The sequence below is a fragment of the Tinamus guttatus genome, unplaced genomic scaffold (assembly GCF_059628265.1).
Source record: "Tinamus guttatus ecotype Peru unplaced genomic scaffold, ASM5962826v1 Tinamus_guttatus_pri_ptg000643l, whole genome shotgun sequence".
NCBI lineage: Eukaryota > Metazoa > Chordata > Aves > Tinamiformes > Tinamidae > Tinamus > Tinamus guttatus.
Window position 1 is genome coordinate 611,919 of NW_028289177.1, and position 20,398 is coordinate 632,316.

At 49.9% G+C, this 20,398-nt stretch overlaps 2 protein-coding genes across 2 annotated transcripts in view; one reads left to right on the plus strand and one right to left on the minus strand.

Moving 5' to 3' along the window:
• The window catches only part of COMP (cartilage oligomeric matrix protein), an 89,811-nt gene that overhangs the window by 16,608 nt on the left and 52,805 nt on the right, over window positions 1-20,398 (plus strand). The gene's annotated exons all lie outside the window — the stretch shown is intronic.
• The window catches only part of CRTC1 (CREB regulated transcription coactivator 1), a 34,318-nt gene continuing 21,373 nt past the window's right edge, over window positions 7,454-20,398 (minus strand). Inside the window, 11 exon segments of the mRNA XM_088535715.1 lie at window positions 7,454-7,480; window positions 7,482-7,607; window positions 7,609-7,667; window positions 8,126-8,306; window positions 9,095-9,181; window positions 13,876-13,977; window positions 16,399-16,650; window positions 17,276-17,409; window positions 18,967-19,187; window positions 19,291-19,334; window positions 19,659-19,744. Of these exon segments, the coding sequence (XP_088391841.1) occupies window positions 7,454-7,480; window positions 7,482-7,607; window positions 7,609-7,667; window positions 8,126-8,306; window positions 9,095-9,181; window positions 13,876-13,977; window positions 16,399-16,650; window positions 17,276-17,409; window positions 18,967-19,187; window positions 19,291-19,334; window positions 19,659-19,744 (1,319 nt within the window).

Genomic DNA, 20,398 nt, shown 5'->3' on the forward strand with positions numbered 1-20,398 from the left:
GTGGGAGCTGGTTGCAATAGGGTGTTTCAGGGGCTGCGCAATGCGCCGAGCAGCGCGGTGCACGGAGCACATCCACACACGGAGCTCTCTCCTCTGCCTCTATCGCTGCTCATGCCATGAATATTCAGGATCCAGGAGGCAAAGAAAGATTTGTTTAAGCTTTGTTATCCCCCCAACACGTTGCCCCATAAATATTATCACATTACTTTTATATTCATCGTTACTCTGCAGGAACAAACATTTCACCTATTCTCAATGTCTCCGAAATTCCCAAATGGAGCCAAGCTTCATCTTGGCCTTTCAAATGGAGGCTTCTATCATCACACTTAAGCAAAGATCCTTGATAACTGCGTGATGTTCCTTCCTGACGAATAGCCAGAGCAGATTCTGTTTAATAAAAAATTGCCCTTTGTATGGTATAATTCAACTCAATTCCTGTAAGTTTAAGCCTGTAAAATTTCTGAAAGAAATACTGACACTTCACTGTTACAGTTGCAGAAATTAGTTCTTAAATTAGGTTTATAAATGGAGGCCTTTTAATCCTTTTCTTCTAAACCACAGTATAAAAATTGGATTGAATAATCCATAGGACATGTACAAATGAACTTTACATTTCACTGTACAAATACAGCAGTTCAAAAGGCAGAGTAAGACGCAGCATTCGGAAAGCAGATGTCTCTAATGAGAACCAACAGCCTGTACAGCATTTTGTTAATATATCACTTTGTACTTTGCTTTTTCAACGCTACTCCATGAGCCTGCCTCCCCAGGCCAGCCCCTGCCCTACTTGCACAGATTTAGCCGAGATTCATTACAAGTGTAAACCTCTTAGCACCAGCTGAAGCCTTATCCGAGACTTCCCTTAGCCATTACTCAATTATGACAATTTAAGCTTATTCAGGGGAGAATTTTTATTGCACGCTTAAGGAAAGAACTGAAGGATGGATGAATCTGCACAGGTCTCAGGATAATCTTGAAATCAAGATTTAGCAAAATTTGAATGGGGGAGAGAATAACATTCCCAGGAGCAGAATATGCACTTTCCCATAACTCTGCATTTTCCTATTTCAAAATCTCCCTGCCCTTAAAATCGTCTCACCTTACTGGCAGAAAAGGGTGCCCTTCAGCACATTTTAAAGCTTTATCTGCACGAGGTTGTAACTATTTGCAATATTAAAAAAAAAAACAGGAAACAGAGCTTACAGCCAGGGGAGTTGGTACCTGCTGCCCGTGTTGTCACAGAGCTGCTCCACCGGGCGCGTTTTCCAGCACGGTAGCCCCAAAGCAACACGACCCGGCCCAGGGTCCCCCTGTCCTGTCCTCCCAGCCCCGGGAATCATCTCCCGCGGGACGCGGTAAAACCGGGACAGCTCCCTGGAGCCATGGGGCAGCGAGCAGAGCCCAAGCCCAGACCCCGAACGTGGCCCTGGATCGGCTCCGTTTAGGCCGAGCGACCCCCAGGCTTTTAGGATCTCTGCTCCCGAGGCTCCGATCCCTCCGGCAGCAGGACCCCCACGTGGGGCTGTCGCAGCAGTGCCGGCTATTTGGGGTTGTGCCTCGTTTGCAGCGGCGCTTTTGCGAGCCGAGAGACTTTGTTCGTTAACGTACGGCCCAAACGCAGCTCCCATTTGGGGAAGGGGAATTCGCAGGGCCGGGGGACGGCGCCGGGTTCTGCCCCGGCTCCTGCTCATCCTCACGCACTCGCTAAGGTCGGAGGCCCGAGGTAGCCGGGAGGTGGAATCTTGATACCAGGATTTGAGGTGTTTTATTTGAAACGGCCTCCCGGGGTTTTGCAAGCGTTTAGCAGAGGAGCAGAGAGGGTCCCGGAGACAGCGAACGTCACCGCTCTCCCCCGCCGCCCCCGGAGCCCGCGGGGCCTCCTGGCCCTGACGCGCCGGCACACGGCGAGGAAAACGCCCTACACGGAAAGCTCGACCCAACGGAGCCGCTGGGCACCGCAGAACCAGCCGCCGCGGAGCAACGGGAGCCCCGCGAGCCCCGGGCGCCCAAACTCACCCCGGACGGCCCGGACGGGGACGCGCGCGAAGGTCGCCCACAAAGAGCAGCTTCAAACCAAGGGCAGAGGCCAAGCCGGGCCCTGCGGCGCCCGCGCCGACCGCTCCGAGCCGCCGGCGCCGCGCGGGGCCGCTCCAGCTCGGGAACGCGACGTCCCTCCCGCACGTGGATAACGGTGGCGGGCAGGGAAGTTGCTTCAAATAGATTAACCCAAGGGTTAACTTTCCCCACGTCTGTATTTCAAGCTACTGCTCAAGTTGTTGCTGAGTTAAGAGCTCAATAAAAAGAGCAGAGCGCTAGGGACAGACGAAAGGTCGACCTGTCCCAGCTCCCAGACAGACTGCTCTAACGTGGCCCCTCTGCAATGACAGAGCCCAGCGCCCCGAAGGAGATGAGGGTGGTGGGAGACCGTGACGGGTCCCTAACCCCGTGCACTCCCCTGCACAGCTCCTGCACACACTAGCATTATTTTGTCTAATGATATTTTTATCAGTTTTATTCCATTAAGCATTAACAGCCATCAAGAGGACAGATTATTTGCAAATTTTAAGAGGTAACAGACGTATCTGGAAGTTCCATAGGCTGAAGACAGGCAGAATCAAGGAATACAGAGCCTGAACTGTGAAAACCCCACGATTAGATCACCACGATTCTGCTCGTGAACAAGCAGAAAACACATACCAGAAAATGCAACACGTGTCGAGCTCTTTATGCTCCTGTAGCTACTTATTAGCAAAATTTAAGTAAAAAGAGTCAAGACCAAACAGAAATGTTCTTTAAGCATTTCCCTGCCTCCTGCTTAGTGACGAGACGTGATGCGTCACCTTGAAGAAGTGGCCCCATCGCTGCCCGAGTCCTGCGGGACGTTGTGTGAAACCCCCCGCTCCTGCCCTCCGAGAGGGGGTACGGAACGGACCCGGGACACCCCGGGAACGGCCCGGCCCAAACGCAGACAGAAACCAGGACGAGCTTCCCGAGCGCGGGACGCTGCCGGAGCGCCAGAGCAACGCGGAACCCGCGCGAACGCGCGGGAGGAGATTCCCATTCCCACCTTTCCAGGCAGGGAACCCCCTGCAGCGCCAAGCGCCTGCTTGTCCTGAAGGAGCAGACATGGATTTACTGTCCTAAGGGAAAAGTGCCGAGCAGGTGCACGGGAAAGGGCTAGACGAGGCTCCTGCTTCCCGTCCCAGCGTCCCTGTCCCCGAATCCCGCTCGGGGCAGCGTTCCTGCTCCCTGGACTTACTGCATCACGCGGCTGCGTTGCCCTTCCTGCAGCTCCTCTGTGGTTCACATTAACCTCCTCTTTCTGCCTCCTACCGGGTGCTTTTCTGCAGCAGCCCCAAGTCCTTTACTGAAGAAAACAGCAAACAGATTTTACCCCGTTAGGCCTTTATTTTGATAAAACTGGTCAAGCCCACATAAGGCAATGTACACCACAGTTAAAACCACCCGCCACCCCCCCACGAAATAATAAAATAAATAACACAAATGAATAGAGTACTTAATGTAGTGCTTTGTTTTGAAGTATAGAAATTCCACACAATGATTCTGTTTAAAAAGGTAAAAATGATTTATAATACACAGTTATCATGTCGTCACGGCGCCCGCATAGAAACCCGACATGCAACCCATGCCTACACTGCGCAGTATAAATAAAACGCAACTAAAAATACAAAGAACAGTAACACTACAAATATATATATATTTTTTGCCTTTTTTGGGTGTTTTTTAGAAAGAACACGCACACGTAACGACCGCTACCTGCGCTTTCACATTGCCATCACAGTGAGGGCTCCGCGCGCACAGGAAGAAGGGCTTTTCCCCGGCACCGCGGCGCCCGCTCCGACCTCGTGCGCGACGAGGGGCCTCTCCTCTTCCTCACTGCACTGAGGGGTCCCCGGGGAGGGCTCGAGCTCGAGGTCCTGGGGTTACGGAAAACGGGAGCTTGGAAAAACCAACAGGAGCAGCCGGGTTTCCGGGAGGGCGAAGGGTTCCCTATGGGACCAGGCGCTGCCAAGGCAGAAGGGCAGTTTTTTCCTGTGCGGGGGAAGCGTTTTTGTGGTTTGCACCGAGGTACTCGGGCACGCTTTGGGAAAATTAACTGCATTTTAAAAGCAGCTGTAAAATGTACAAATGATTAATAACTTTAATTAATTTGAAGCCTCTTTCTGGAAACCTTTTTCCCCTCTTAAAAAATAAAGCTCGAGGTCACTGGCAGAGGACAGCAGGGCCCCCGCGGCCTGTGCAGATTCATGGCGAGGGGACGGGGACGTGGACGCGGGGCCGGCCTCCCGCAGCATCACAGTATTCCACACAGAGAGCCGATTCCTATCATTTCCCCAGGATATTGGCAAATGCAACAGTCTAGCTTGGGAGCATTGTTTGTTTTTGTAATATCTATAAAAACCCATGTTGGAGGGAGAGGAGGGGATTCGCTCGGCAGGTACACGGGGACAGCAACCCTTTGAGACACCAGACAGGTTCAAAAGTCTTTAACCAAAATAAAGTACTTCTACTTTTGCCAAATGGTGCTTTTTCCTTTTGCTCTGCAGTTTCATCCAGCCCTGGAGCCTAAGGGCCAACAGCTCTCGCCCCGCCGTGCAGAGGTGAAAATGCAAACAGCACTGACGGCTTTTACGATAAAACACTTTGCTCCGAAATCACTGCGATTCCCCCCAGGTTTCCATCTGACAATTTAACAGCTTGGTTTGGCTTTCAATTTAGCCGTATGGATATTGAATGAAAAATTAAGCGGGGAGGAGGAGAAATCCCCCCTTGCTGGAGCGGAGCTCGGCCGTGATGCTCCCGCAAAACGCAGGATGTGTGGGAAGAACCGCTCTGATTCCCAAAGGGTTCCTAGGAAAAGCGGGATGAAGCCCCTTCCTCAAACCCACCCCGGCCTCGCTGGAACAAACCCGGTTACTTCTCTCAACGAGATGGTCCCTAAATTTGACAGTTGCATCCAGACGTGTTGTTTTTTTTTTTATTTTTAAATTAAGGCCATTTTAAATGTCTACTTACAAGTCTAATAAACAAGATCTCTTATATACACACGGAGTTTAAAAAAAAAAATCAGCAGGTAGCATTTAGCAACAGCTCCCTGTAAAAGTCTGCAGCGAGGAACGCAATTTCCCACTCGGATGCTTCATTCTGACGTGACTCTGCTTTGAAAAAATAGCCCACAAACAAGAATTTACATGCAGAAAAGTTATCTGAGCGAGAGGGACAGAAAGGCCCCGGGGGACTCACAGTAGTGCCAGGGGAGGAGGTGACCGGCGCAGCACATGCAGCTCGCACCATTGCCAAGCAAAGGAGTCCCAGTCCCTCCTGCTCTGCTAGGGGATCCTCCTGTTTGAAGCTACCTTCTTTCTTGCCTTTTTTTCCTCTTAAATTGAAAAAGCATTAGCAATCTGAAATAAGGAGACATCAGGAGAACATGGAATACTGGCCCCGCATCTGGACAGACGTTTTCCACAAAGACACGGGATGATCTCGCAATCGGAAGGGGTAGGAACAAACGAAAGAGACAAACACAAGCTAAGAGATGGAAAGAAAAACAGTAACGTTTTTAGTGCAAATGGTCAACTAATGGCACAACGTGAGCAAACGCGCGGCCGGCACCCAGAGCGGCTCCGCTCAGCAGCGGCGGCTCGAGGCTCAGGACAGCGGCCTGCAGCTTTCTGGAAGCACACAGAAACCTAGTATAACTCATTAAACCTCGAGGAGCTCGTTAAGCCTCGTCTAACTCATTAAGAGGGGGACTATTGAGGGAGATTGGGAGGGAGGGGAACTGCTGAGAATTTTTCGCTTAAAATCCACCCGAGAGCCAGGGAAGAACTGGCACATCCTGCGCTAGGACACCAAGGCTGGGAGCACCAGCCCGGAGCGGGGGCAGCAACAAAACACAACTCGTCTGCACGAGGAACGAGAACGGCTCTTTTATTCGAGAGAAGAGTTCACAAAAACGTAGCTCGGCGTCCCAGCCCTCCTGCACGGGAATGCTTTCCTCTACAGCAGGGATTCAGTCACCTTACACCCAGGGTATTTGCGTAACGTGACTTGTATTTTGTTAATGAAACGCAAAATAACTCGATAATAAGTTAATTTGTAACTTCTGCATGATAGAAGGGCCGTTGAGGCGGAGGTGCCCCTGCTGTGCAGCCCACGGTGGAACGAGGGGCCGTTCCGGCAGCGCTCCCAGCGCTCCGGCCTCCTCACACCTCCTCAAACGCGGTTTGCCAACCCGACCGAGGCCGAGGGGGCAGATCTGGGGATCACCCCAAACCTCAGCCACGACATTTCAGCGAAAACCCCCATTTGGATTCATTGGACCCTCATCGGGATTCATTCACCCTGCCATTGATAAAGTGTCGTTCATCATCCTGCTACGCTGCAGCACGGAGTATCAACAAGGACTAACAGAAACAGTCTAGTTCAGTCTCGCAGAACCTCCACCTGGCCCAGGATACAGTACTAGGTCACTGCAGAGCAGGCTGCTTCTTCCCCAGGGGGACAGAAGGAATACCGACGTTCCTGCCACCCTACTTTGACTATATAAAAGGAAAACATTTAGACTTGCCTTCGGCTTCCTTACTTCTGCTCAACATCTGTTTAAAATTCCAGTTAGTTAAAAATACCTATATATATAATATATATAATATATTTCTGGAATAAAAACACAAAAAAGATGTACTGTACAAGTATTATGTAGAGTGCTTCAATTGGCGGTATGTAGTTTAGCTACTTGTCTAATATCCAAATACTTAAATTAAAAAAAAAAAGTCATAAATAATGGTAACAGAAAAGTAATGATAAGAATAAAAAATAAAAAATAGTCCTCATGATTTGAGCCAGGCATCGCTGTGCAAATGCCCTTCCTGTTGCCCAGGAATCTCTCACAAAGTAAAGGTTAGAAATGTGCTCTGCAAGTTAGGTCTCCTATATCTCTTAGCTGCTTTAAAAGGTCCTGATCCTTCCTCCACGCTAATCAAGTAATGAATTATATTACTTTTTTGTGTGCTCAGAAATGCTCTCTATATATATGCATACATATATAAATATATATATTACACATATATATAAAAGTTTGGAAATAGTGTTTACAGTTGGTTTTCCTTCTTTTCCCTCTGTTTGCAGTAGCTGCAGAGGCCGCTGGGCTGCCAGGCTGCTTTTCTCTTTCCAGGACACGGGTTTGCTCAGGGCATGAGAACAGGCGGGACGGGAGGAGGGCCGGGAGCGGGGAAGCGCTTTGCTCTGCGGAGCGGGGCCGCTCCGGAGCCGGGAACGGGGCGGGATGGCCCGGGGCTTCCCGCCCGGCCCCGGAGCGCCCCGTTAGTGCAAAGGAGGGCAGGGACGAGCCGGGAGCGCCCGGCCGCGGGCAGGGGCGGCGCGGGGACGGGCAGAGCGACCCGCCGCGCTCGCGCCGGCGCTCCGGGCCTCACAGCCGGTCCATGCGGAACGTGTCCCTCCGTGGCGGGGTCGGCCAGGACCATGTCGGGGTCGTTCAGCATGTGCAGTCCATCCAGGGTTAAGGGGTCAATTTTGAGTTCATCCAGGGGGAACTGGGAATCCGTGTCAAAGCTGACGTCCCCCCACGCCCGCCAACGAGCTCGTCAGTTCCTTGGATAAGCTGGGAGGAGACTCTCCTGTCACTGCAGGGAAGGGGGAGAGAGAGGCCTGAGCACACCCTTCCTCTCGAGGTGGACGTTGAGGCAAAGCGAGAAAACAGCTTGCAAAAACACCTGGAATAAGTTCCCCAAGCTAAGACTGAAGCTCAGAAGAGAAAAACCTAACCCTACACCCATCCGGATGGATTACAGCTTTGTCAGAGATCTCCAAATCATAATAATGACATAAGACAAAGGAAAACTCATATATTTGGGCCTGCGAACTGGTGCCACTACAGGCTCTTCTACCCTGTAAACTCAGCAACAGAAACCCTCGTTTCCATGACCCTCCTCAGCAAGAGGCATCGGCTGAAACATGGACCGAGTGACCTGAGCAGAGGTGGTTGCCCACGTGCAGCCGTGAGCGGATCCGCCACCCTCCGTGACGCCGCGACCCCCTCGGCTGCACCGGCGGCCACGGGGGAGAACGCGGCCGCTCCTACCTGTGAGGATGATGTTGGGGATGTTCCCGTGGCTGGAGTAGTTGAGCTGCTGCGAGTCCTGCAAGCTGCCGTGGCTGCCGGTGAGGCCCATCATCGCCGCCTGCGAGTAGTTGAGCGTGGAGCACGGGCTGTACAGGCTGTTGGAACTAATGGCGTTTTCTATCATATTAAACTGTTCAAGCTGAAGACCAAGGCACAAACGAATTATTACTTCTAGTCACCAGGAAAGAGAGCAAAACAACTTACAGGCCTCGCGTATGGGAAACGACATTGAAAAAGACAGGCAAACAAATTCATCTTTAGGTTTTGTTCATCAAAATATGGTCCGTTTTCCACTTCACTTTCCAGAATAGGTCACTGCCAAATTCAGAGTGCAAGAGAAGGAGGGAAGGGTGGGTGCCAAAACAAAACTGTTGCTTTCAATAGCATAAGAACAAAAGAAAAGATAGCTTTAAAACAGGTGAAAACCAAAACAAAGCAAACAATTCATGCCACTGAAGGAGGTATCTGCCCATAAAGCTTTATCTCTCCAAAAACATCTATTTTTTTTCTGCTACAAGAGCACATTTATCAGTTGAGGGAAGTGGCTGGCCAGACAAGCACAGGCCGGCCTCGCTGGTCACTTTGGGTACAAAACGCAGCTTGTTGGCCAATTTCTGAAGTACATTTTTGTTACCACCTACAATCGAAGCCTTCCCAAAGGGAACAACTGTCAGAAATGGTTTTGTTGTTTGCATGATTTTTAATCCCACAGACTTGGCAGAACACCTTGAAAAACATCTGCTATAATGGCTAGGAGGGAGCAAGAGAAGGGGGGGGAAAAAAGAAAGCAAGAGGAGTACCTGAGTATTGCAAACTGAAAACATGAACAAAACGTGATCCCACATTAAATAATCCCAAATTGAATTATACTATTTTAAGCTGAACGTGGCCAAAATAGAGCCAAAAATTGGAGATGAATTTGCTCACCTGATGGGATAGGGCATTAGCCTGCCTAGCTGTCATCTGCTGATCATAATAGGAGTCACCAAATACACTCCCCAGAATGGAAGAATGCTGAAAACAAAACAGAGTCTTTATGGTGCAAGCGTCCCACGAGAGCCGGCCCCACGGGCAGGTCCCCCCGCCTGGCGGGCACCGCGCGGCGCCGCCGACCTCGTGGCCAGCACGGAGCCCAACAAACTGCCCCGCGGGGGACGGACGACATGGAGAACTTGGGACCATGGATGCAGACAAGGTGCCGGGTGACACGAGGGATCGAGAGCGCGCCGCGGCGCGGACACGGCACGGACAGGGGCTGGGAACGGCGGCGGCTCCGGGGCCGGCAGCGCCGCGGTCTCCACGGCCCCCTCGAGCCCAGCCGGCTGCGCTGGGAATTCTCCACCGCCCGGGCGTTATTCTGACCCGGAATGCGAGGCCAGGCAGAGAAGCCGCACATGTACAACTCCCCAAAACAAGCTCTGAAATTCCAGCTGAAAACAAACAAACAAAAAAAATCTACTCGCAAAGAGCCTCCGGCAAAGCCAGCGTCCATAAAAGCCAATTTCCATGGAAAGTTTGCATCAGTCTTGGGGGAAAAAAAAAAAATGTAAATACCTTGCATAGCATTTTCCAGCTGTTTTGTCTACACATTAAAACACTCAGGCTACAAATTTCCTCCTTAGAAAAGCTAAGCAGCTCATGAGCTTAGAGCCTGGTGAGCGTGAGGACAGAAGACGCTGCGGGGAGACAAGCGCTGCTGGACACGGCCCAACACCCGGCCCAGCCGCGAGCAGCTCCGCGCGGAGCCGGCGGTGCCAGGGTAGGAACAGGCAGCACCGACCTGCGGACCCTCCTAGGGCGGACGGCCTGAGCCAAAACCAGGACTTTATGGATAAAATTAAAAAAATCCTTCACGGGATTCACCTTCCTGTGCATTTCTGAACTGTCGTAACGGTGACCACAGAATAGTGACTGTCTCCCTGCCATTTAACACCCTATTCGATGGCCTCATGAGAAACAGGTAAACTGGAAGATTCTTCTAAAATGGAGCTTATCTTCCAAAACATCCTCCACTGCACAAAGTTATGTGGCTGCTCTGTGCCGAGACAGGACCATGAGGACAGAGCCAAACACGGCACCTGATGGGAGAAAAGCAAAGCGCTACCGCTAATTTGTATTTCAAAAACACCTTTCCTCTCCTTTAAACCACTCACCTCTTGCTTCCTGCATGATTGCGTTTTGATTTACACATTTCATAGCTACTTCGACCTGTTACTTATGTCACTTAAAAAAGGAGGGAGACCGCAGAGCTGCCTTGAGCGAGCAGCGAGGTCTGGGCAGCCCAGTCTGTGGTGGCAGTCGTGTCCCCATCCCCACGGCAGGCAGGGGATGCCCCTCCAAACCTGCTGCTTTGTGGCTTTCCAGTGACAAACATGCCCTCGGGATGTCACACAGCCAGGCCAGGCCAGGGCACACCAGCTCCTCTGCCATCGAGAGCTCCAAACAGGACCGGAGTGGGGTTTTGTCCTTTAATTTGAGCCATTTCATTTTTACGGGAGCTTTCCCAAAGCAGGGTACAAATTAAAGCTGTTGTATTCCACCGCATATTGTTCCCATCCTAAGAAGCTGGGTAACATGGAACATAATGAACAGTAGGCCAAAATCTATTTGTGCAAGTCTGTATTAATAACCCCTAACAAAATGCAGAGGCCTCTCTCTGCTCCTCTGTTCTAAAGCACAGAGGTTATTGCAGTTGTAAGCACTGAAGCTCCCAAAGGAAATCAGCTGGAAACAACATTACTTCAACACTTCGGAGTCCTGGAATAATTTATCAACAACTCTGGGGAAAAACACCTTGCTAACAGCATCGCCTACAAAATACTAGATGAGGTCTGTTTTGTCAACAGTACATCTTCTCGGGTTAATGATGTGGTGACTGGAAGGAAAAAAAACACCCAAACCACAAAATCCCTGGCTTAAATTGCTGGTCTGAAAATACATACCATCTTATCCAGTATTCAGCCATCCTACTAAAAAAGCAAATTTCTATCTAATTGGAACAGCAGGCCAGGTGTTAGAGGAGAAAAGCCAAGTAGTCACCAACAAGCCCCCGGCAATGACAAGCCATGCAAACACAAAGCTGGGAGCTACAGGCAGAGCTTTTCAATCCGTGTTTTCACGGGAAGGCCTTCGTAGAGCAGCAACACAGCTAAAACACAAGAGCAAGGAGATTTGGAGATGGGGAAAGATGAGGAGGGATTCTGGTGAATGAACCGTACGTGATAAAAATCAAACCACAGATTTCTGGTTTTGGAATGCACCGCTCATGTCATATCGATACCCTGCGAAGTGGTTTAACCTAAAATTAATCGGAGAAACAGGAGCAAATGGAAGACGCCTACCCGGTCACACCTACTTTATTTCACTCTTGTCAGCCCGTGCCAGACTGCTCCCCCACGGGTGTATTCTGAGGTTGTAACCAATCTGCCTTTGCTCCTGGCAGATGATGCTGTTGTCTAATGGATCTTGCTATTTGGACGCTGCCCCCATAATCATAACCCAGATTTTTCTTCCAATCTGCTTTTTAATTCCCCCATGGCTTCTCTCCACGCTTAGTATTTACAATCTTAAAAGATCCGCTACGACAGAGAGCTCTCGGCACTGCTACCTTTCGGCTCTCTGATGGAGGTAGAAAAGCTGTATTGCTTTCAATTTAACAAAAAAAAATAGCTATTTTCTGGTGCTTTCCTTCAGCTTTTGCTTAAAGCTTCTTTTCGGAGGGCAGGACACATCTGCGCAGCGCTGCGGCCTGAGCGCTGGCATCGAGTCCGCGGGCAAAAAGGGTCCAGAGGGGGTTCTGGAGAGGCTGGGGGTGAACAGACCAAAACCGAACCCGGGGGGCTGCACGTTGGCAGCAGGGCTGGCGGCCCCTCTGCCCTCCTTGCGGCCCCTCTGCCCTCCTCGCCGCCCCTCTGCCCTCCTCGCGGTCGCTCTGCCCTCCTCGCGGTCGCTCTGCCCTCCTCGCGGCCCCTCTGCCCTCCTCGCCGCCCCCTCTGCCCTCCTCGCCGCCCCTCTGCCCTCCTCGCCGCCCCTCGGCCCTCCTCGCCGCCCCTCGGCCCTCCTCGCGGCACCTCGGCCCTCCTCGCCGCCCCTCGGCCCTCCTCGCCGCCCCTCGGCCCTCCTCGCCGCCCCTCGGCCCTCCTCGCCGCCCCTCGGCCCTCCTCGCCGCCCCTCGGCCCTCCTCGCCGCCCCTCGGCCCTCCTCGCCGCCCCTCTGCCCTCCTCGCGCCCCCTCTGCCCTCCTCGCCGCCCCTCTGCCCTCCTCGCCGCCCCTCTGCCCTCCTCGCCGCCCCTCTGCCCTCCTCGCCGCCCCTCTGCCCTCCTCGCCGCCCCCTCTGCCCTCCTCGCCGCCCCCTCTGCCCTCCTCGCCGCCCCTCGGCCCTCCTCGCCGCCCCTCTGCCCTCCTCGCGGCCCCCTCGGCCCTCCTCGCCGCCCCCTCTGCCCTCCTCGCCGCCCCCTCTGCCCTCCTCGCGGCCCCTCTGCCCTCCTCGCCGCCCCTCTGCCCTCCTCGCCGCCCCTCTGCCCTCCTCGCCGCCCCTCGGCCCTCCTCGCGGCCCCCTCGGCCCTCCTCGCCGCCCGCTCTGCCCTCCTCGCGGCCCCCTCTGCCCTCCTCACAGCCTGCAGCGGGGAGGCCGCTCGCTGCTTCGGCCACGCGCACAACAGGCAGAACCCGCAGAAGCAGCACAGAGGAGTTAAGAAGCCGCTGAGCAAGGGTTAAAAAATCCAGCCAGTCCTGACACTCGGGCTGTTGCTGAGCTTACCAGCGACCTGTCTCTGGCTAATGGCAAGGAGAGACGAAGCTTCTGCTTTGGAACCATGAAGGGGCAGCACTTATTTAGATTGGATCCTCCTTACAGCCTTCGACATCAAATGATGAAACAGAAAATGTATTTTCAGACTCTGTTGTGATGCTCTGTACAAATTCCCTGCACCTTGTCGCTACAGGTGGCATTTGGGAAAAGGGCAGCCCTTGGCTGCCTTCCCACAACATTAGATTTTTGTACTGAAAATGCATTAAGCTCCTTACTTCAGGGGTACCCCCAAAATTTGCCTTGCTGTTTTTTAGCTGTCTTACAACTAGCAGATAAAAATTCCCCTTCACAGCTTTACATACATACCAAATTTGACTCGTATATAGGATTCAAAATTAGCAATTTACATATATATACAGGAAGAAAAAACAGCTAGCATGCAAGAAAGCATGTTTGCTAATCCCTTACTTTCAAGCCACAAGATACGGTTGCTAATTTTAAGAATGTTTGCTGTGTTTTCTTTCAAAGGGCATTTTCCCACATGAAAAAGGCCCCGTTTTGAAGTCACTGGGTCCTGAGCGTGGCCGTCAGTGCAGCAGGAAGCTGCTGGGGGCACTCAGCAAGTTTGCACCTCTCTGCCCCTACCCTCCCAACCTCGTGTGTGCACCCCTAAGCGATGCTGTGATGGAGAGGGACCTACCTGGAGCTTTGGTCCACCCGACTGCCCCCAAAATAACTGGATTTTAACAGCGTTCCAGTAATAGCTTTGATCAATAAAAAAGGCAATTCACCAGCTATTGAAAAACTCTGGCTCTGAATGGAACTGCAAACGAGATGAGACATCAGTGATGCATGAGGCACACACGGTTACAGTGAGACGACTATGGGTCAGTGATGGAGAGACTCGACTGGAAACACACACGAGAAGCGAGGCCTGGGGAAGCAGAGAGTCCCTTACTTGAGGGGAGCTGCCAGGAGAGAAGCCTTGATTGGAGACAGGAGAGGTGGGAGACTGGTTGGCTGGGGAGCCAGCATTACTGCGGTACTGCTGGAGTGAAGCCTACAGAACAACACAGAGTTAAAGACCACGGCATTGATGGACAGCTGGAAAGTCACACGTTTCTGTGAGCAGCTCGAGGAAGGTGGCAGAAACCGTCATCTTCACCAGTCCTGGGCAGCTCTGAGGACACTAGAGCTGTGCAGGAGGCCGCAGGAAGGAAAGGTCCCGGGCTCGACCGCGCATCCAGGAGCGGGGCACTGCTGGTGTGTGAGGAAAAAAGCTTTTCCCCCTCTGTTTTCAGTTGTGTTCAATTAGAAAAAAAAAATCTGGTCGGCCAACAATTTAATGGAAAAGTAGTCTCCAAATCTGGGAATAACTCTAAAGTAATTTACTTTAAATTCAATTGCCATAGCCACATTCTCCACTTCTGTAGAGCTAGCTTAGGAAATCCTTGTTATATTTCACACCCAGGCTAAGGGGAATTATCTGGCATTTTAGCCCAGTACATGAAACAGACACGGTCTGAGAATCTACACTGTCCTGTAGGTTTATTTTAGCTACATTAACACTGTTCTCAGTCTTCCTGAGACTAGATTTTCAAAGATTTTCCTTTGTTTTTTGGCAAAGAACCCCGGATCTGAGCAAATGAATAATCTTACTGGCATCTGAATAGAATGTCACCCTAATTAACATAAATAGGAAATAGAGCTCTTTGTCTGCTATATTGTCTTTAGAAATTAACAGATGATTGAGGAAAACCTGTAATCCGGGGCTTTCTGACACAGAATTCTGCGGATATCAAGAAAATATTTCTTATATATATTACTATCCTTTAAACAGACTTCCAAAGTAGAGGAAAATGCATTTCAATATTGCTTTAAAGAAAAACAGCTGTGTAAAAGTTGTGAGACTGTATCATAGCTCAAGCGGCTTTTCGAAAAATCTGATTTAAGTTTACTCATACACAATTTTAGCTGCTTTAAAAGGTAAGCACAGGACCCTGAAAAGTTAAGGTCACAAAGAAGTTTAGGATGAGGAAAGCAACACAGAAAGCAAAGAATGAAAACTAGAATAAACTGGATTGCTAACTATTAGAATCAAAATATTCAGATACATTTGAATGGGTCAAGCATCTTTTCCACTGCTGGATTTGTCCTTCTTTCCCTTCTATGGAGGGAAAGCAGCTTCTTTCAAGAAGCACAAACTTAAAATCTCACCCCCAGATGAAATTCATGATTCAAGGGCAGATCAATAGAGAAAGAACTCTTCTCACCACCAAACCACTTACTGTCACTACAACACTGCCAGGACAGCACAACAGGTCAGACATCCAAGATCCTTAATGCTGAGCACAATGCCCAGAGAATGAGCCATGGACTTCCTCCCTGGCTAGCCTGTTATCCTCTCCTGCTCTGCATTTGGGATTTTCATATGTGGAAAAAGGCAGAACAATTCACAACAGACCACAATAAACCAAGCAAGCAAAAAAAAAAAAAAAAAATCTGTCCGTAAATCATCCCAATATGTATTACACTCCATTCTTTAGGGGGAATCTAAAAGCAGGCACCACAAATCTAATTTTTGAGGATAACGTATGCTACAAAATTCCTTAAAACGGAAGTGTTCTAAATATAGCAACTCTATCCTGTGTCTGATTTCCTCCAGCTTTTTGAAAACTCGTTAGGTTTACCAAGTCCTGTTAACTCCTTAGCCTGAGTCTGCAGCACTCCACACCCCACACACAGTGTGTTGGAGGTGCCTTGTATTCAGTGCCTTGAAAATTCATCTGTGTAGCAGCAAGGTATGAAAAAGGGGAAAAAAAAAAAGAAAAATGCTGATATCCCAGTCTAATCAAACATAGGAGGTCAGAAGGGGCACAACTTTAAACTATGGCCACCCTAAGAGCACAATAAAACCAGGTTTTATCTTTAAAACCTGGAGAGTGACTCAAATGAACCCCGTTCTAGGTGCACGGGCAGTGTGAGGAGCGCTGACGCTGCACTGCACAGTGTCACAGTGTCACCCTCCCTGGGGAGGGCTGAGGCTGCACAGTGTCACTGTGTCACCCTCCCTGTGGAGTGTCACCCTGTGGAGTGTCACCCTGTGGAGCGTCACCCTCCCTGAGGAGGGCTGAGGCTGCACAGTGACACAGTGTCACCCTCCTTGTGTAGTGTCACCCTGTGGAGCGTCACCCTGCGGAGCGTCACCCTCCCTGAGGAGGGCTGAGATTGCAGTGTCACAGTGTCACCCTCCCCATGCAGTGTCACCCTCCCTGAGGAGGGCTGAGGCTGCACAGTGCCACAGTGTCACCCTCCTTGTGTAGTGTCACCCTGTGGAGTGTCACCCTGTGGAGTGTCACCCTCCCTGAGGAGGGCTGAGGCTGCACAGTGTCACAGTGTCACCCTCCCCATGCAGTGTCACCCTCCCTGAGGAGGGCTGAGGCTGCACAGTGTCACAGCGCTGAGCCAGGCCCCAACCTACCGAGTTGATGTCTATCCCCATGGCCGGCTGGCTCTGGCTCCCCGGCGGCGACTGCGGGATGGTGGACGGGACGGTGACCGCGAGCGGGGGCAGCTGGGCTCCTCGCTGCAGGGCCGAGCTCTGCAGCAGGGGGGTGCTCTGGGGCAGGGAACTGGCCACCTGCGGCTGCTGCTGCTGCTGGGAAGTCGTCTGGGTGAAAAACGGGTACGGGGGAAGCTGCTGTTCCAGAGACAACGCATCCATAGCCACGGCCTTGAAGAGAAGAGACGACACAAGGCATGCTGGCGGGTAACTCCCCTTAATATTCAGTCATTTAAAGGTCTGAAATCAGTTGAACAGGACTAGGCAATTCTAAAAGTTACCAAGTCTTATATTTCAAACAAACATTTTTTTCAATTAAATAAACAACATGCATTTACAAAACATGCTTAAGCGGCCAAGAACATGTTTCAAGGGACTTCGTATCACTTCCAGCATACTATAAACACATACTCTGTCTAAAGGCCCAGCTGAACGCCTGGATCAGGAGCTGACAGCCCAGTCAGTCATGAAATCAAACACAGAAGTTCAACACTCCAGTGAGCTGCTCACTCGAGCTAGAGAAATGCCTTCCAAATTCCATGACTAACTTTGGGGCTGCGTCCCTAGGAGCGTCTTAGTGGCATTTGCCAAGGTTCTGCAACTGTGAAAGCAAAATCCATGTCCTCTACAATCCACTCTCTTTTTGTAAAAGGAAATAAAGACACAAAATTAGTGAATACCTTTAAAGAATTAAGTTACACAGCAAGAAAGACGAAGTTAGAGCTAGCTTCTCCCTAGGCAGAGTGAAACAAAATCAACTATGGTCTATAATTTCATTCTCCAAGCAAGTTCCTACCTGAGTAATTGGTGACAAAGGGGACAGCGTAGGAGACATCTGCTGTGACTGTGGCCGCCTCGAGTCGCTCAACGAGAGGGGGCTGACGGCCGGCGGACGGTGCTGCTGGGACGGGGCTGGCGTCGTTGTCATTCCTGTGGGGAAGGAAGAAACCAGCTCGGATGGGAGAATGGATTATTGAGACCTGTATGGAGGCACTGACATAAACTACGAGAAATGAGTGACTGGAGTCTACAAACTCTTAATGCGAACACTTAGTGCTGAATGTGCCTGTGCTAACGAGGCTCGCACACCCTCTGGGCTGCACACTGCCAAGGAACCTGGGGAACCCGGCTCTGTTTTCCTTCTAAGAGCTCAAACTTCAGGAAGAAGAAAACAGAGCGTGTAACAAGAGTAAGCAAGGGGCACCTGTAACATTAAAAAGTCTATTTAATGTGAAGAAAACTGGTTACACAGGAAATACGCTATTTTGGAAAGCATACTAATGCACAGCGAGGCAGGAAATATTCTTCACACTCCAAAGAGCTGTGACCCAGCACAAACCACGTTTAAGATTAACAAGGGAATTGAGGCAGCAAAGCTCGTATAAGAATTTAAAATCTGTATTTATGACAGCTCAACTAAAGAGCAATTCTTGGAGCCATTCTAAAACGTGTCTCTGCTCATTTCCACTATCATACGGCCCAGAATAGATAAACACAGATGCAGAGTCGACAACACCTGAAAAAACATCTCCTTGAGCTACCTGGCAGCTAAACGTTGTGATGCCTTCAGGAGCTGCAAAGCTTTTGTTCTTAAGCGAAACAGGAAAACAAGCATCACCCAGGAAATAAGTAAAAAATGCTAAAGAAAGAAACAGTCTGGGACCCTACTCAGAGCAAGGGACGTTTCTGATAGGATGCAGATGATGTATCCAACAGGAGTTCATCAGCAGAAGATAGTCCTTCACAGCAAAATTTCTTGGGGTTGATAATTAGAGCATTGTCATTTTGTTTAAATTCAAAACAAAAGTACTGAAGTTTTGAAAGTTGCCATAAAATGTTTCCTATTTTCTCCTTCACCCTCACCAACTGAGACACCCTGGAAAGTGGTTTCAGGACAATCCAGCAAGTGAGCTGTTCTTCTGGAGCTGCCAGAACGGAGGAATTCGCAAGAGCCTGGGAGCTCCTAGGCACTTGGCAGCTGCTCAAGGCTTCCAGGCAGGCTGCCAGGGAGCCAGGAAGTCCAGGCTGCCAAGGAGCCAGCAGGCAAACTGGCTACAATTGAGCAGATTATGAAGGCTGCCTGGTTTCCCGTAGAATGTTTTCAAAATCAACACTGCCTCATGGAACATGTCAGCGAACCAACACGCTCAAATGCACAAACATGTACTCTACATTTTTGGTATTTCTTTAAAACCCAACAGGTGCTTTTCCCCACCTTTTCTTGGGGTTGCTGAGGGCATGTTTGTACAATGCACAGTTCCTGCAAAAGGTTCAAAGCATTTATGCTTTCTGCTAAAGAGTTAGATGCCTTCTAAAGGCTTTATAAAATTGTGATTGCCCAGAAGACAACACTTGGTGAGCCCACTGGTCGATCAGCAGCGAGGTAGGGCACCTGGTAGCTGAAGCAGCAAGACAAACTGCTCCCTGGGTTATCTCAGACAAGTGACACATGATGCACGACCTGCAAACCTCTCCTTCCAGCCTTACCCTGATTGGCAGTGCTGATGCCCAAGTGAGTCAGGTTGGCAGCAAGATTTCCGGTACTGTTGGAGCTACTCAGGGCTGGGAATGTGGATTCCTCAGGATCCAAAGGTGTTGGGAGAGGGGAAGGGAAATGGATGTTTGTCAGGTCTGGCAGGGAGCCGCCCGTGTTATGCGTAGCAGGAATCAGCGTTGTAGTGTTTTCTTGGTCGGCTGATGGAAAGATGCTAAAGAGGGGAGAAAACTCCAAAGTGAGAGGATTTCCAAGCTACAATATACTTTTTAAAGATCACAATGCTCAGAAAAGGGGAAAAAAAGCTGAAAGCTTACTTGATTCCTGGAACTTCACATGATTTAGGTCTTGAAGACCCTGTCTAAAATAGAGAAAATATATTTTAAAGGCAAGGATATTGTTAGAAATTAATGTTTAGGATAAATTTTAATCAGTAAATTTAATACACTTGTACAGAAGGATTCTATGGAGCTCTTCAGACAAGATGTATCATCATTGCTGCTTAAGGCATACACACATTAGATCAGAAAGGCAGTTTGTGTGCAAGTGATTTGCAGCTAAATATAGCATTTAATCTCTAATCCTGGCAAGTAGTTTGTTTTGGTTAGCAATATTTAGAACATTTGTTTACCCAAACGTGTTTAGACAAACAAATTCTCTACGCTTTGAAATACAAAATTTCTACCTTTTTAGTGTCCCATCCTTGTTTAGAGAGGGTTTTGTCTGCCTCAGAGGTGGTTTCCTCCATGCCAGGGACAGTCAGTAATAAAACTAAAAAAAAAAGAGCACGGAAGAAATCATGTCATAATACTAAGCTTTTTGTAAAGAAATCCTCCATGTAGGTACGGAAGCATTACAAATACCTTAAGTAACTCCCTTATCAAATCCACACTTATAGAATCCTACTTCAGATGATCTCCATTCAATGCTATACCGTTCCAGAAGTGTTATGTGGAACACCTAACACCACAGCTACAGCACAGGGCACATGGATCCGACTGCCGTGTGCTCCTCTATCCCTGGGTACACGTTTAAGGATTAAATTTCTCAACGCAGATTTAGGAGCTTTTCAAACATTTCTCAAGCTGACGTCAGAAAGAGGGGCCAGCAGAGGGCACCAAAATTGCTAGTTCCTTGAGGCTCCGCTTCCAAAAGCTTGACCTGAATCCCCAAAAAACAGATGAAATCCTGCTACCATATGGCATTGTATCTTAACTATGCCCAGTTATTTCTGTTGCTTGACACGGTGTTTAGGCAAGAGGTGAGCTCAGGAGGGGAATGTACAGGTAGAATCACAGGTAAATATGAAGAATCTCAAGGGAAATTTGGGGACAGATTTACACTGGTCTGAGGTGGAAAGTCAGGTACATGTTAGGCAGGTTACTAGAAATAAAATTCAGCAGTCCTAAATATCTCAATGTAAAA